This window comes from Glarea lozoyensis (genome assembly GCF_000409485.1).
Source record: "Glarea lozoyensis ATCC 20868 chromosome Unknown GLAREA9, whole genome shotgun sequence".
NCBI classification, from domain to species: Eukaryota; Fungi; Ascomycota; class Leotiomycetes; order Helotiales; family Helotiaceae; genus Glarea; species Glarea lozoyensis.
The window spans coordinates 1,709,548-1,725,479 of NW_007361004.1; the positions used below are offsets into that span (position 1 = coordinate 1,709,548).

Here is a 15,932-nt window from a genome sequence, read left to right on the forward strand (position 1 = left end):
GATATTTGTTTTCCCGTGCCGCCGCCAAGAGCTGGGCGTGCTGGGTTCAAGAGAGCTTTGGGCATCGGACCCTGTTTCTTAGCTCAAGCATGCATGAGCTTCCTACGTCAGTTCGAAGAGGAGATCCTTTATCAACACCACCACCAGGCAGCACGATTGTGCGATTATCTCTTCAGGACATCTTTTCTACGTGTTTAACTTGTGTATGAGAGGGTTAAACAGTGAGTAAGTGCTATACACCCATAAGACTGCATATATGGCTAGGAAATGTACTAACAGCTATGTTTAGTTAACACTGATTGTATACCGAGATCCATACTACAGGTCGCGACCATGGCGTTAATCCAGACTGCCTTTATCTGGGTCGCATATGCTGTTGCTGTGGGACTCGTAGCATTGGTAGCAGCTATATTCACCTACACCTACCAGACTCCTCGCGATCGATCCGCCCTGGTCTCAACCATAACAGTCATCACTTTGACCTCTCTCCTCGCAACTGTTCTCCTCCTACCAGTCGATATTGCTCTAGTAAGCTCGACCACATCCTCAAAACTCGGCCGGAAGAAAGATTGGGCAACACCAGAGGCTGTACACAACATCCTCTTTCAATTAAAGATTGTTTACTATGCGCTCTACAGCTTAGACGCCGTTTTGTGTCTTCTGGTTGTCCCGTTCACCTACTTCTTCTACGAAGAGCTTGACGATGAAGAAGCAGACAATGACCGCCAGTCATTTGGTTCGAAAGCTTTGGGCGCACTCAAATATACCCTAATTTTCGTCGTGCTGGTCCTGATTCTGTTCCTGGTAGGTTTCTTCGTACCAGTAGCACGCAACCGGGAAGGAAAGCACATGGACCTTGATTACTTCAAAAAGCTTTTGCAGGAAGACCATGGAACCAGAGCTTTGACTTTCTCTCTTGGATTCCTTATTTGCATCGGTACTCTGCTTTATGTCCTGTACACTGCTGCTGGTCTTGCTCTCTTGCCAATCTCTTTCATCAAGTCCGCGCCATCTATTAGCGCCCCACAACTATCAGAGACCACTGCTTCGGCTCTGGAACAGAATAGAGAAAGGCAACACCAGTTGGAGGCACGAAACACTGGACGTGATGGTGGCTTACCGGCAAAGGACCAGCGAGAACTTGAGGCTTTGAAGCGAGAGGAACGTACTCTGGTCCGACGGGAAAGATTAGCTGCAGAGGCACGTGGTGACGGAAAGTCATTTATTGTCAGAGTTTGGACTAAGACGTGCGCCATTTTTCGACCTCTTAAGTTGATCGGAGGCATTCTTTTGTTGTTACTCGGCATCGTGATCTGGGCTTCGATGTTGATCACTGGTATCGACAAAGCTAAGAACTCAATCTGCAAAGAGGGATGTGGCTATATTCTTGGAAGGTAGGTGATTACCCCATTTTAAGTTTTCTTTACTAAATTCTCTAGCATCAACATCTTCCAACCAGTCAACTATATCTTCGTACAAGCATCCCGAGTATTCCCAATCGATTATGTTCTTATGGCATTATTGGTCCTACTCTTCTTCAGTAGCTCCGTCGCCGGAATTGCTACCATCGGTATCAGATTCCTCTGGCTCCGCATCTTCGATATCCGCAAGGGACACACCTCTCCACAGGCATTACTCATGGCCACAGTAATGTTGACCCTGATCATGCTCGCCATCAACTACTCACTCGTCATGATCGTCGCTCCCCAATACGGCATCTATGGCGCCCAAACATTCTGCAGCTTCCCAACCAAGCACCCAGACGATCAACCCGACTGCTCCAACCACCCCGAGAAGATCAAGCCTTGTACCGAGCTCTCAGAAGCCTATGGCTCCAAGAACGTTTGCACGCCAAGTGTCGTCTCAACCTTCCTCAACCGCGTAACAGTCAACTTCCCAGTCTTTGGTGCAATTGCGTTTTGGGCGCAATTCGCTTTCCTCGCCGTCTTTATGATCGTCTTCGTCACTTCGCTGTTCAGAACACCAAAACTCGATATCAACCAATTCGACGAGGACGCCGAAGCTGACGAGGAAGAGGGTCTCCTTGCTAGTACGGGTCGTAGATTCGGTGCTACATGGCAGGATATTCGGGGGAAGGCTAAGAACACTACTAGTGGTAGCGGTGTTAACAATGGTCAGAGTTCGGACTAAGGGGTTTCATAAGGAGGAATTCTACAACCAAAATTCATGAGGGGGTAGGGAGGATTTTCTACATTAAATTGAATAGGGTTTTCATTTTGAGGAGCGGGCGTTTTGTAACTGGGGACTAGGGATTGAGGAAGCGGTAAAAATTTGTGGTTGATTTGTATAGTAGCGTTTATTTTTAGGTCGGTTTTCGGTTTGTGTTAAGTTGAATATACGATTTTCATAATTTGCAATTATACCTCGTGTGCTATGTGATTATTTACTTCCATTTATACCAATCCACTTTATAGACAGTCTCAGTGTATCGAAGGCATAACCAAGCCACTCATTTAATAGACTGTACTTCGAAGTATAAACTCACTACCAGAATCCTACACGTCAAGCGTGTCGACCCCAAGGGCATATCTCTGTCTTTCTGGGCTACGGTCTTGAGATTTGCAAAGGTTGGAAAATATTCTTGGGGAGTCTGGGATTTGTCGTTGTCTGATGAAGTCACAGTCTTGAAATGTATTAATTCTTGATTGAGTAGTGACACACGGGTATTACTTTAGTGGGATAGTAGTGGGGGTGGGCTGGTTGTAGGAGGCTCGAGGTGCTGTGTATGATTTGATAGCAAAGTCCAGTCAGGAGATTAAATGAATTCCTCTTTAGAAGTCTCTTATAATTGCATCTTTCCACACAAAATCTAGTAAGAACCTCCACCCAGCCTCCACCCAGCCCTCACATCTCTCCACGATCTAATCACGAGGACCTATTTCCCCATCAAAGTACCCCGCATTGACCCCTCTTTACATCCAAAGAACACCAATATAACAATGTTAATATTTTGGGGAATAGTATATGCCAAATAACAAGCCCACTCAAAAAACAAATTCTTTCAAAACTCCCTACTACATGCCTCTCTTAATACGAACCCGCTACCACAGGCGCACTGATATTTCTTTCACAAGTGCTTTCGTGATAGATGGAATACATAGTTAAGCACATTCCATCACCATTCTCATCAGTTAGAGAAGTGTTTAAAAAGGGTATTCATCAAATTCCATACTACTTTTCCCACCCCCGCCAGTTTACTATATACAACGCTAAACATCAATGGTACGCTATGCAACAACACATCTCATTCTCACCCATTCATCTCCACTCCATCAAACATCTCTCACCATCGGCTTCCCCGCAAACAACCCCGCAACCTGATAAAACATCACTTCCAACGGCGGCAGCGCAAACGCCGGACCGATATCAAACACCTGTGCAAGCTGCTGCGCCGTAACAACTGGCGTGTCATTCTCATCCTCATCGTCATTTCCATCTTCCGTCGCCGCGGGCGTGAGTAGCTGGACATCTTCGTCTTCCATTTCCTCATCTTCGTCCGTGGGCACGACAACGCCGTTGACTTCGGCGGAGTCGTCAAGAAGGAGAGCAGATGTAGATTGCGCCATTGCTGTGAGGATCTGACTCCCCTTCTTATGAGCAGTGCGGATCTCGGCGGCGGTGTCGAGGAGGAGAAAACCATCTGAGTCGGCGGCGGGGAGGAGGGCGGTTATGAAAATGGGGAGGATGTCGTGGAGTTGTGGTTGTAGTTCGTCTTGGTGGAAGATGAAGAGTTCTGATTGCTGGTACGTCAAAGACTTCTCCTTTTTCACTGTAAGATCTTTGCAGCGTATTGGGAACGAGACGGCGAAGGTGCGGGATTTGAGATCGGCTGCTAGGTGGATCATTTCTTGCTTTTGAGCGATGGAGAGCTCGCGAAGGTGAATGTTGAGTTTGAAGTTCATGCGTATTTCGTTGGATACGAGGTCGTAGAGTGTGAGTTGGTCTGCGAGCACGATCAAGTCTTGGCCTAGGAAATCCATCTTGACGAGATGTCCTTGGAAAATACCAGTCTGAGATTGACGAATTGAGCCCGAGTTCGGTTCGATGAAGTGGACAATGCCATCTTGACTGCTAGTTGCAGCAGCCAGAACCGAGCCGTCTTCGGAAAATGCTAGAGCAGCACCGGCAACTGATGCATCTATATGACCAATGTCCTCGGCCATCTCTTGTTTTCCAAGAGATATGGCATGCTGGCAATACCAATTTCGAAGGACTTGACCCTTTGATCCACGTACAGGAACACCATCTCGCTTACGCGTTCTTGTCGACCAAGTACACACAATTTCATCCTCCCCTACAGTAACAAATTTCGATGAGTTGGGATCAACTGCAAGATCCAAGACTCGGCCTGGATGTGTCGAGTTCTGGCTTAATGTGTGCGGCGCGTCAATTCGTGAGACAAGCTGCCATGAATTATCCTCGTCACTCCATTCCCAAAACTTCAAGTATATCTCACGTCTACTCAGTCGTTCCTCTTCAGCATTATTCTTATCCAACGCCAAATGTGTCAGATCGCGGGCTGGTGGTGTCCACTCGTCGACCGTGGCCAACCATTTGCCGTCATGTGAAATTTTCATATGTGTGACTCTAGGTTCGGATATCTTATGAGCGCTTGGGGCCGAGTTGATGATGGTAACATTCGATCGACTTAGTGCTTGACGGGAAGCATTATGTCCAGTCCCAAGATCAAAAGTTTGGAGATATGGTGAACCGGTCACGAGCGGATTGACAGGATCAATTTCTTGCGTCTGTCCCACTGCAAGCAAGAGTTTAGAAGGAAAGTTTGGATTGATGAGCGCAGGGGTCCGCTGAATGAGGCGACTCGGCCATTGCTCTTCTCCTATTCGTTCAACTTCTGACTCCAGGCTTTGTGTCCCGGCTATAGTGCTTGCTTGAATACCAGCAATGTTGGTCGTTGGAGTCAATTCCGCGGTCGACAAAATCATTGCAGAATTGTCCGCTAGCTGAACAGCATAGGATGATCCGGTCGGTGAAACTACAATCTGCTGAATTGTGGATGATAGATGAGGTAGATATTGATGACTTCCGGTATCAAGTTGCCATATGACTAGAACAGTTTCATTTCCACCAGATATTATGTAATTACCTACACAGAGTTAGAAAGCGAAGACATAGTGATGAAGGATCATCATACCATCTCGAGACCATTTTACCGCGTTCACTGCCTGTCGATGCCAATGCATTTTCCGTGGCGTGAGGCTGATTCCTGGTTTGCCATCTTGGGCCAGCATAAGATTCGCTAACAAGTCGTTGTGCAAAAATATTGATCCACGAACATCTCCGACAACTAAATCCACAATTGGTGTTCTCTTGAGCGATTTCTTGACATCCTTACCATCAGGTCTAGGCGTAGCTTTGACATCTAACGATGATATGGTGTCGCTCGTTTCGAATATCCGAAACTCATACTTCATATTGCTAACCACACCATACTCTGTTGTCCGCAGACCTCCAACAATTATCTTATTTCCCGCTGCAGCTACAACCACAGAGCCCGCTGCTCCTGTCTTCAAGTATCGAATACGGTCCTTGGAGGTATAAATTGTCCTGGCAGCCGTTTTGATAGGGTCGTCGGGCGCAGTCAATTCGTTGGCAGTAACTCTCCAACCATCGCCTTTTGCTTCTGTAGTGAAGACAACGTCTCTTCTTCGCCCGAGAGATTCCATGGCTGCTACAGTCATGAAATTGCAGCCAGTTGAAGATGTTTTCCAAGAATAGCTTGCACCCTCACCCGTCATCCAATTCACACGGTACACATTTCCATCTGAACATGCCACCCACACAATTTCAGGTGCCGTTGGAGAGAGAGAAAATGAGACAATTCGAGTATTTGGCTCGCTTTCGGCAAGATGTAATTTGATCGATCGAGTTAAGAGGGAATTGGCAGCGGTGTAGACAAGGACAGCGGTTCGGGTGGTGACAAGAAGATGTCTGAAAGCGTTAGTTTGAAAACTATAATTATAGAGATTGCTGCACTTACTTCTCATCGGCAGTAAAAACTGGTTCCAGACTTGACATGCGACCTGCTATAGACTCTGATAGCTTCCATAATGAAGGTTTCTCTATAGACTTCCCCGCATCGGTTTCTGGCGCATCTAATCCTTTCGTATTTTTCTTCTTTTGCACATTTTTATTCTGAGGCTGTTCGGAAACAGCAGTAACAGCGTCTCCATTCGTCAAGTTCTCCCCATTAACCTTGACCAATTCCTTCATCTTCGACGTCTCCTCCGCAGCCTTCTCCCAATCAACCTTCCCATCCACCTTCAACGTCGAATTCCCATTCTCTTTCTTCACCGATTTCGCACGTTTCGGGGTATCCAAGACCTCCACTCCCCCTCTCTTGCGCTTCAAGATCGAAGCCATGGTGTTGTCGGAGGGTTGGTGTTGTTGTTGGGTGTCTGGTGGTTGGGGGCACTTTTTTTCGTTATCGGGCGAGACCCTCGCGAAAAAAAAGTTCGAGATAAATTTTAGCGCGATCCGCCGCGAACATCTTGCAGAGCTCCGAAGGTTTCTTTGACGCTTCTACACGCGACAACTACACAAAGCTCGAGTTTCAACAACCACGATCAACTGACATTCTTGGGATTGTGCTGGATAGGGATATACACGTCTGAGATCTCACGATGATTATTCCAGTTCGCTGCTTTTCCTGCGGGAAGGTAAGGCTCTGTGGCGGATGCGCCCCTCCATGGCTGGACTGACGGTTGCGACTAGGTTGTTGGGGATTTATGGGAACGGTACTTGAAGTTGATTGATGAGGGTATTCCAGATGGGTATGCTAGGAGAATCACTACAGCTTCTTGGCTTGGGCTTGTGCTGATTCCTTTACAGAGATGCTATGGACCAACTTGGATGCAAACGATACTGTTGTCGCCGCATGATCATGACCCACGTCGACCTCATTGAGAAACTCCTCAAGTCAGTAATTCTCGAATCAATATTCGAAGAACCCTACGCCTCTGCTCAGACTTCTCCCTCGTCTTCCTCATCCAGACTAACCATGTCAATAGATACAATCCCGCGGAACGAGACATGAAGAAGCAAGCTCTCAACTAGAAAAACGGCCATAGCATGTGGCACAAGGCGTTCGTTGGACAGTGTCAGGGACACGGCGGTTAACTGGGAGGCGTAATAAAAGGCGTTACACGAAAAAGCCTATATCTCACGGAATTTAATTTCAAATTCAAACTTCTCATCTTCCTTCTGACCCAACATGGCGGGATTCCAGACCGCCATTATCGCGCGAAGCGACCCTCACAAGCCACCGTCTGACTATGCATATTGGAATGTTTGTTATCGTTTGATGGTCTCGCCGTCGGAACGCATGCCAACGCATTCGAATTTCGGTCATGTTATTCCAACAGGCTGGGTTTCTTGTTCTTGTGTCAACCTATTCCCGACCGCCACGCGGGTAAAATGATCCTTGAATTGTTGGTTTTCTGTGAACTAAGCTCTTCCTTACCTTAGTTTCCTCGATAGACGGGGAAGCATGATGGTTCCACCGAGGCGCTTAGGCAAGCGCGGAATTAGGCTTGAGCTTGAGAGCTTCTGGAAGTTAGGAGCGGCGTCGGTGGATGCAATGCATGTACAGTAGAATGTTGGTGGAGAATATGGGTCTCGCAAACCTTGGTTGGACCTCATCTCGTGTGTTGTTGTTTTTGTTTCGAAGTTTAAATCTATACTAGGACATGTTTCCGTCTCGTTTCCCATGTTCACACGAATAGGGCTGAATGTAAAGATGGGGGCTGCAAGTAGATGTTTTGTGACTTTTTAGTCCCTCTCACCGAGTACAAAACTACGTACTCCACCGCTCTGAAGGATATCCAGTTGGCTCCGGCGTCGTGGCTTAATGGACCCCGAGCGTGAGGATGAGGGGATTCGTGGATTGAAATAGGTCTAGTGTTGGTATGTGGATGGATAGCATGAAGTCAAGCACTCAAGATGATATCTTTCGTGTCACAAGCGGTGATCCTTTATCCGTTGCCTTGGGACTGGCGGGGAGGGATCGACGAGTGTGATCTTGGCTTGGACGCACCTGTTATTCGATAATTCAAGGAGGATCAGATTCTGATGTATCTCGTCCCGAAGAGCCGTACAAGTGTACACCTGGTTCAGTTTACAATACACCATTACCAAAAACGGCTCATCCCGCCAAAGTAACCACACTCTCTTTGCTTTGTCCCAAACATCCCATCCACATATCGTCTTCCCAACCATCCCATCCGTACCCTCCCCCTCACAATTGGCTCCCCCCATAACTCACAAACCTCCAAGCTTCAATACTAAAAATCCCGACGGCTCAGTCCCGCGTGGAAAACACAACCACAACTCTATCCCAATGGCGGCGGCGTAGTCAAATGGCCATGACATTGATTTTCTAAGCGCCAGCTCTCCTGCAGCCCGCGATCAAGAGACGCGCATCTGCGGTGCTGGTTGGTCGAGGGCGAGGCCAGCATGCACACCACATCCTGGCGAGCGTATGCATCGCTTGCGGTGGCCATCGCGTCCCGGGCGCGAGAGGGGTGGGCGTGCGATTGGATGCGGTTTAAGTGCTTACTTTTTTGGTACGAGAGAAAGGGCTTTTAGTCACTCACCGAGATCTGGAGATGGAAGAGGGAGGGAGGGAGATGGCAGTGGGTTTAGTCTGGTTTCCCCGCGAGTCTTGGGTGCGTGGGCACGGCGCAGTTGAGAGTCTTTTCTCTGCTCTGCCTAGAAGGTACTGAGACTCGCACCAACTCCCACCAGTGAGCACAGTGAGAATCAGAGCAAACTGCAAACATCGCTCCCGCATGCGCCTGGGTCCTGGTGCAGGCCACTCTCTTACTCTCCTCCAATCTCTGGATCGGTACATGTTTACTGAAGGATATTGTGGTTGTACTCCGTACCGCTACCTTCCCTTCCCGTTGGTGATACAGTAGCTTCATCGCGTCAATCCTGCGTGCATTGCAGTCGCTGGCCATACAAACAAATCCAGCTCCATACAAGCTACCTAGGTAGTTCATCGCGAGTCGAGACCGCGGTGCGTCTTCCTGTTGTCTTTCCACCCTCATTCAGCCTTCAAACCGACGCCGACCCACCCCAACAACCAACCTCAAAAACACCCACCCTGCTCCGCGCCGTAACGCTGTAAGCAGGGCGTGTCCAGGGAGAGCCAAAGGAACCGTCATAATCTGCCAAATCTCATAAAACCGTTCCGTCTGCCACTCACACCTCCCGTCGTGCCACTGCCATCACTCCTTCGAGCTGCCAGCCTGGTCGACAATGGCATTGGAGAGTCCCCTTGTAGCGTCGCCGGCAAATATGATGTCTGCCTTTTCTCCCTACACAGACTTCTCCTTGTCACCAAATTCACAGGGCCAACCCTCGCCACGTTTCCAGTCGCTGTGAGTGTGGTTGCCAGATGAGGGCGTGTGTGTTTGAAGCTGATGATGTTTGTTTAGGTCGGCGCGTAGTTCGGGCGAGATTAATAGGCTGCGTCCACATTCAAACGATTACGGGCTTTCCCCCAGCAGTGCAAACATGGCGAGTCCAAGTGACATGGTGGGACCTTCACCGGTCACCTCAAATGGAACAGAGACTACAGAGATTGAAGATGAAGTGGCAGAAGAGGCAGAGGATGAGGAATATTCTGCCTCGAGCTTAGAGAGCTCGCCAGAGATACAGCAAGCTGCAGTAAGTTGCGCCGAACGATAAAGCGTCCGCCACTAATTGAGTGCATTGCAGAGACTTGAGAGACTTAGTACGGCATTACCAGATCGGTTTCGAACGACGGCCGAGGAAGAATCGGTGTCAGTGATACATGCGCCTGAAGGCTATGGCAATTTTGTGAGTCAATTCTGGCTACGGTCAGGGGCAATGCTGACAGGATAAGGCTACACCTAAAGCAAGCATACCAATGATGCCTCCAGTGTCAGATAGAGCGACTCCAGTACCATATCGATACGACGAATCAGTTCCAAATCAGATGCGGATGGATTTACTTGCACCGGGTGAAAAGGTAAGTCGGTCATGATGATAGTGATCATTGCTAATACTTATCCAGACCGCAACGCAAACGAGTCCCGTATCTCCTCCCCCGATATCTACAGATGTTGCGCCCATCAAATTTGGCCTCGATACTGCAACCCCTCGTGCACAGACTCGCTCTGAAATAGAAGCTTTGACTGGAAAACGAGGCGGTCGGTCCAGCAGCGCAAATAGTCTCGAAGGTTCGTCTACTACTTCCAGGGGTCCATCGCGTTTCTCATGGTTTGCAGGTATTCCAGAGGATCAGCAGGAGACTGAAGACGAATTTGATGCCAATACCGTACATACTTCGGACGAGGAAATCAACGCCCTCAAAACTGCACTACATGAGTGTTGGACGCTATGTAACACACTTGCAAGTCTAAGCTCAATACATCGAGAACGAATTTTTAGCTATTCTGGAACGGGTGATGCGCATGAGAAAGCGTGGAAGGCATGTTGGAAATTGTGTCAGAAATTATACGACAGCCGAGATGAAGATCATGAGACGCATGTTCGGCCCACGCTGGATCTTTGTCGAGACTTTTGTCAAGCATTGTTTGACGTTCGACAGCGAAAAGACGAAATTGCGGATTCAGTCCTACGAGTGAGTTTTGAATTATGTAATCATCTCTACAATACCCACGACAGATCTCTTCCGGAAGCATTCCGAGAGAGGACACTGGACTTTTATATTACGTTGTGTCATCGATTGATGAAGCAGCGGAATGAGTTGGCTGAAGAGACGGATGCTCTGTTACGAGCGTGCTGGTCACTAGCTGAGATGCTATTCAGTCTTCGTCAGAATAAACGAGATGGAAAAGCAGCGGATGAGGAGCTGCTTGGATCTGCAGTCCAGGCATGTTGGGAATTGTGTGATTTATTCCGAGAAGGATGGACCCAAGTCCGACCAGAAAGAGGTACACCGCGGCCTTCACAAACCACATTTGCCCAGATTTCCGACCAGATGAGTCGATCATCTAACAGTCGGTCATCACATACGAAAAGTCACAGTATGGCGAGTTTGAATGGACGAAGCCCAGAATCGTCAAAACACAGTTTCCCGAAATATCAGGAACCGGAAACACCGACTACACAGTTTGAAGTTGAAGAGGATCCGCTTTCACCAGAAGAGGATGATTCTCCCAACGTTCCAAACATTCTAGTACTAGGCACCGAAGGTAGTCGAGGATCCAACGCCCGATGGTCGAGTGCTCAATCCTCCCTCTCAGGCTACTCCCAAGGAAGTCAAAAATCATCTAGCACCATCACCTCGACCAACACCGAAGACGTCAACCTCACGCGTCTCAAAATCCTCATCCTCAAAGCCGCCATGAACGTCGGATTCGCACGGCCCACACCGACCTCTAATCCATCGAAAAACGACCCACCAGCCCTCCAAAATTTCGTAAAAGCGCTGCAACCCGGCTCCTTTGGTTCGCTGCCCGCCCACACGCAACTCCTCACCGCGTATCGTAACCTCGTGCTCGGCGACCCGACGTTCAGGAATGCGAATACGTTGCCGGCGATGGGCCGTAAGGCGAATGCGGTGGATGTGGCGAAGAGTGTTGGGTGGATGATTAATAGTGGACGGTATGAGTTTCTTAAGGATTTGTACAGGTTGGTTTTTGGCTTTCATATTGAGGAGGCGGGGGCGAGGAAGAATGTTAGTATTACTGTTTGAGGGGGTTTGGTGACAAGACCTCCATTCTCAGCGCCTGAGTCACACTCGATTTGAAGAGGTTATCTGGGCAATATACCCGGTGGTGCGAGACTACATCAGCAAAACGACTTGCAAGGTGGCGCGGAAGAAGGCTCGTAAGATGAGTCGCCATCTTATAACGACATTTACAACACATTTACAACACTTCTACAACGCACATTACGAGATTACAAACCTACACACAACACACACATGTACGCAGTCGCAACATTTCCAATCTACATTCAACATTTCAAGCGAAGCGGGAAGTCGGGAGTTAGAATATCTTTCTTGTTCTGTAACGGCGTCTCGAATATGGGCGTTTGGACTTGGACTTATTGGGGATTTATTTGAGAGAGGTTTGGAGATTTCAAGATTGGGCTCTGAGATTGAATATCGGGGACGGTTCTTTGAGATTGAATTTGGATGTGGACTTATGGATAGATGGCCGATTCCGGTTTGAACGGGGAACTTGGCTTGGTCTCGAGAATGGATTGGCTTGGCTTGGATTTGGCAGGATTACTCTTTTGATGTTATGTTACAGATACCCCCTCTTTTCTTGGAAATCTCTTTTGTTACTAGTTGGGCAATCGGGGATAGGAGTGCTGGGAGTTGTATATATGTCCGAAAGGAAGGAATTTAGTGGCGTTTTTATGAAATGGGAACTATCACATCACCAAACCACATCCTCTCAATCTCCTTCCTCTTCTCCTTTCCATCTCATATTCGAATCAAACTCATCCGGTTTCCCCTTCGACCTTCCAACACCCACACTGACCGCCTATACATCCCTTCTTTTCAGAGCACCAGGCGGCACACAGGAGAAAGCAGACGACCTGTACCAATCCCTCCCTTTCCCCTCTGTTCGGCGCGTGTGGAGATATACAACGATAGGAAAGATAAAAAGAGACCGATTTCCCATGGAGGATAAGGCTGCTTTATTTCAGTCAGCGTACCTACGGAGGGGAAAAGGAACAGATTAGACGCGAAAGCGTGGTATCCCGGATCCTCATATCTTAGCGTACTACTTCCCGTCTAGATCTTCTTACTTCTCATCTCAATACGTCTTCATCGGGGCATTAAAGTTACGAAACAGGTTTATTGAAATGGTTTTCGTGGTGTCTAATTATCCGTTTGCCATTATCTACATAATCTCTAACTGCATATATTGCTAGGTCAGGAGAACGGCTTTCTCTGACTGAATTTGCTTGGAAGCGTTCGTTTTGTTTGAGCGTCTAGGTTATTAGGAATCTTACGTGGATTTGGAAGGAATGGTGGTGTTGAGGTTGGTGTTTCGGGGTTACGGACTTTACTGTTCGCCTTGCTACACTTGGTCTTCTTTATTTGACCACTTATATCTCACGCCAAGCTCACTATCCTTTGGCAAACCAAAAACTCGTGACGTTTAGGAATGTACCTACTGATTATAGTCCGATCGTTTTCATAAGGGGACGTTTGTATGTCTATATCCTTTTCATTTGCAAAAGTGTCCTAAATAACGCCATTCGCTGTACCAGCAATCCTCCCAATTCTATCTGCAATTCTCCCGCCCCGACATCCGCAGTTTGCATCTCTTGTATGTCTCATGTTTCATCGCTTTGTCCCATTTACTCCCTTCAGTGCAACGATTTGCCACCATCCGGCATCCGTGTCGTGTCTCCATTCATTCGTCAAGCCCTCGGTTCCGAGTCTATTTTCCGAAATTTGGAAAACAGTCTTCCATTGTTTTGCTGTGCTTGTTTTGTGCGTGTTCGAGAAGTCTGTTGAGGTATCATGTCAGCAGTGCATTCCTTATGAAATGGCCCTCTAAATGAAATCTTGTGCTCCTCTTCCACCTCCACATTTCTTCATGCGTTCTTTGTCTTTCGTCTTGCCTCTCTCGCCTCTCCATTCATCCCTCCTCTCCTCCTCTCCTCCTCTCCTACCCTCTCCTCCTTTCCCCATCCCCCCACTTCATCCTGATCCATTCCCAAAAAAGAGATATACACACGCAGGCCCCCTCGTCGTCTTCAAAAAAGTACTCTTGCAAGTAACACACTGGATATCCTTCGCTTGCTCGTTGACTTTTAGTTGTGATTTGGCTACTCCGCTACCTTCTTTTGCGGCTTTCTTCTCACGATCACGCTTGGATTTTGCGCCCTATGGAGTACGAGATTAGTTGGGCTGATCATAAGATTTTGGGGTAAAAGAGTAAGGGAGGGGTGAGATTGAACGAGAAGGCGGGAATTAGCAGAATCTGCAATATGTGTATTCCCTCTTCCAAACAACAAAACCCGAAAACGAGGCAGCAGAAACAATACGACAAACGACGAAGGCCCTCATAGTGGGGTTGTCGCATCCCACAACAAAGAGAATGTACTCACATTTCCGCCTCCCATGATGTCTGATTTCAAGTCCCGTCGTTCTATAGAGTCCAAAGTCTTGTGCTAGTGCGCTGTATAAGCAGAACGTATGTGTCGGCGTGAGTGGAAAAAGGACGTTGTCAGATGTTGGCGCCGATGAAGCCTGAGGGAAATAAATGTTTTGCGATAAAAATAAAAGCGGGACGCAACGCTAGTATAGATCGGGGTCGTGGGGCGAGGGGCTAGATTTGTGGCTGGTGGAAGACAGGTGTGGCTGGTAGGGTGGTCTGAGCACACGTGATATGGATTTTGATGGGGATCAGAAAGTGGAAGGCTTGGATTTTGGAGAGGAAGACGAATAAAACAGGAAAAGAAAGTCTAATCGACAGTTTTATATTTCAACATTTTTCAATTTGATGCACGATTCAAATCCTCTCTACATAAAGTACGATAAGTGATCTACTAACCCAATTCCCTCATCCCGTTCGGTTAGACCCCAGTAACCCCAGTCGCATCTCTCACCTCGCGTCGACCTCCAAACAAACTTCCTCTTCCTTTAAAAAATCCAACAAAAATAACATTCCCATCTGAATGTTCCGCAGCATACTAGGAAAACTAAGTCAGGAAGATAGCGATTCAAAAATGGCGGATTCAATTAGTATTGAGGAGTTTGAGGCCGCGTTGGACAGGTATGAGGATGTTTTGGAGGTGAAGGCGAGGAGTGGTATGTATTTGATCCAATGCGTGGATTGATGGGATGCTGATTCTTTTAGTCAAGGGAGAGACTTCGTTGGAGGAGCTAGATCAGTTTAGATATGTTGAGGCGCCGGCTCAGTTTTCGAAGAAAACGGGGAGGTTAATGGATTTGAAGGATATTCAGAAGCTGTTGGAGTGGAAGCTGTAAGTTCAACGTCTCGTTCAATCTTTCATCACAGCCACAAACCAAGACCTTGCGATTGATCTACCTTTGCTAATGTAACCTAGTCGACATGGTAAATTCAGACCAAGTCTCCCAAAACAAGTCGCCTCAAACTCGGATGAAAAAGTCCACGAAGCTTGTAAAGATGGATTTGATCATTACGCTGCGCATCCTGATGATATCCAAGCTGTCATTAAGAAGTTGACAGCCCCATTGAAAGGTATTGGACCAGCAACAGCTTCGCTTTTACTAGCCGTCCACGACCCCGCAAATGTAATCTTCTTCAGCGACGAGGTCTACGCATGGCTTGTCGGCAAGGGTAAATCTAGTGGAATTAGCTACACTGCCAAAGAGTTTGAACAGATCTTTACTGCTTCAACCGCCTTGGCCAAGAGACTTGATGTATCACCAATCGACATTGAAAAAGTCGCCTACGCTATCATCAGAGAGAACGAACCTGTCCACACACCAAAACCCAAGAAAGAACCCAGTGGACTCCCAAGAGGACGACCAAAGATGGCTGAGCACGAGAAGAAGCCAAAGAAAGAATCTAGTGGACTTCCCAGAGGCCGCCCAAAGCTTCCTGAGAGTCAGAAGAAAGCAAAGCCAGAGCCAAAACCTAAGAAGGAGAAAGCAGAACCTACTGGATTGCCGAGAGGAAGACCGCGCAAATCGGATGCGGAGAGTGTTGTCGCGACGCCTAAACGTGGACGTCCTTCTGTTAATAAGGCTGGGGTTGCACCACCTGCTTCTGCATCAAAGGCTACCCCAGGCTCTACTGGAAAGGGAAGGGGACGCCCGAAGAAGGTTGTGGATGAGGTTGCCACGCCGGCTTCGGCGAAGAGGAAGGCGGATGATGAGAAGCCAGGTAGGGGAAGACCGAAGAAGGTGAAGACTTGATTACTTTCTTTGGGTTTCGGGC

General features: G+C 47.9%; 6 protein-coding genes across 6 annotated transcripts; 4 read left to right on the plus strand and 2 right to left on the minus strand.

The window, feature by feature from the left end:
• Nucleotides 1-333: 333 nt before the first annotated feature.
• On the plus strand, nucleotides 334-2,151 carry GLAREA_08510 (uncharacterized protein; the record flags this gene model as incomplete). Its single annotated transcript, XM_008090554.1, has 2 exons — nucleotides 334-1,394; nucleotides 1,440-2,151. The coding sequence occupies 2 exons, from the start codon at nucleotides 334-336 to the stop codon at nucleotides 2,149-2,151; spliced, it is 1,773 nt and encodes a 590-aa protein (XP_008088745.1).
• Nucleotides 2,152-3,293: 1,142 nt separating this feature from the next.
• GLAREA_08511 (WD40 repeat-like protein) lies at nucleotides 3,294-6,405 on the minus strand (the record flags this gene model as incomplete). The annotated part of the gene is made up of 3 exons (XM_008090555.1): nucleotides 3,294-5,128; nucleotides 5,177-5,973; nucleotides 6,023-6,405. The coding sequence occupies 3 exons, from the start codon at nucleotides 6,403-6,405 to the stop codon at nucleotides 3,294-3,296; spliced, it is 3,015 nt and encodes a 1,004-aa protein (XP_008088746.1).
• Nucleotides 6,406-6,665: 260 nt separating this feature from the next.
• GLAREA_08512 (RNA polymerase subunit RPB10) lies at nucleotides 6,666-7,098 on the plus strand (the record flags this gene model as incomplete). Its single annotated transcript, XM_008090556.1, has 4 exons — nucleotides 6,666-6,701; nucleotides 6,757-6,815; nucleotides 6,874-6,960; nucleotides 7,053-7,098. The coding sequence occupies 4 exons, from the start codon at nucleotides 6,666-6,668 to the stop codon at nucleotides 7,096-7,098; spliced, it is 228 nt and encodes a 75-aa protein (XP_008088747.1).
• A 2,205-nt stretch (nucleotides 7,099-9,303) lies between these two features.
• Nucleotides 9,304-11,731, plus strand: GLAREA_08513 (uncharacterized protein; the record flags this gene model as incomplete). The annotated part of the gene is made up of 5 exons (XM_008090557.1): nucleotides 9,304-9,425; nucleotides 9,483-9,714; nucleotides 9,766-9,867; nucleotides 9,914-10,039; nucleotides 10,085-11,731. The coding sequence occupies 5 exons, from the start codon at nucleotides 9,304-9,306 to the stop codon at nucleotides 11,729-11,731; spliced, it is 2,229 nt and encodes a 742-aa protein (XP_008088748.1).
• A 1,608-nt stretch (nucleotides 11,732-13,339) lies between these two features.
• GLAREA_08514 (uncharacterized protein) lies at nucleotides 13,340-14,127 on the minus strand (the record flags this gene model as incomplete). Its single annotated transcript, XM_008090558.1, has 3 exons — nucleotides 13,340-13,509; nucleotides 13,771-13,888; nucleotides 14,113-14,127. The coding sequence occupies 3 exons, from the start codon at nucleotides 14,125-14,127 to the stop codon at nucleotides 13,340-13,342; spliced, it is 303 nt and encodes a 100-aa protein (XP_008088749.1).
• A 606-nt stretch (nucleotides 14,128-14,733) lies between these two features.
• Nucleotides 14,734-15,910, plus strand: GLAREA_08515 (uncharacterized protein; the record flags this gene model as incomplete). The annotated part of the gene is made up of 3 exons (XM_008090559.1): nucleotides 14,734-14,815; nucleotides 14,865-14,991; nucleotides 15,076-15,910. 3 exons carry the CDS (start codon nucleotides 14,734-14,736, stop codon nucleotides 15,908-15,910), a joined length of 1,044 nt encoding a protein of 347 aa, XP_008088750.1.
• Between the last annotated feature and the right edge of the window lie 22 nt (nucleotides 15,911-15,932).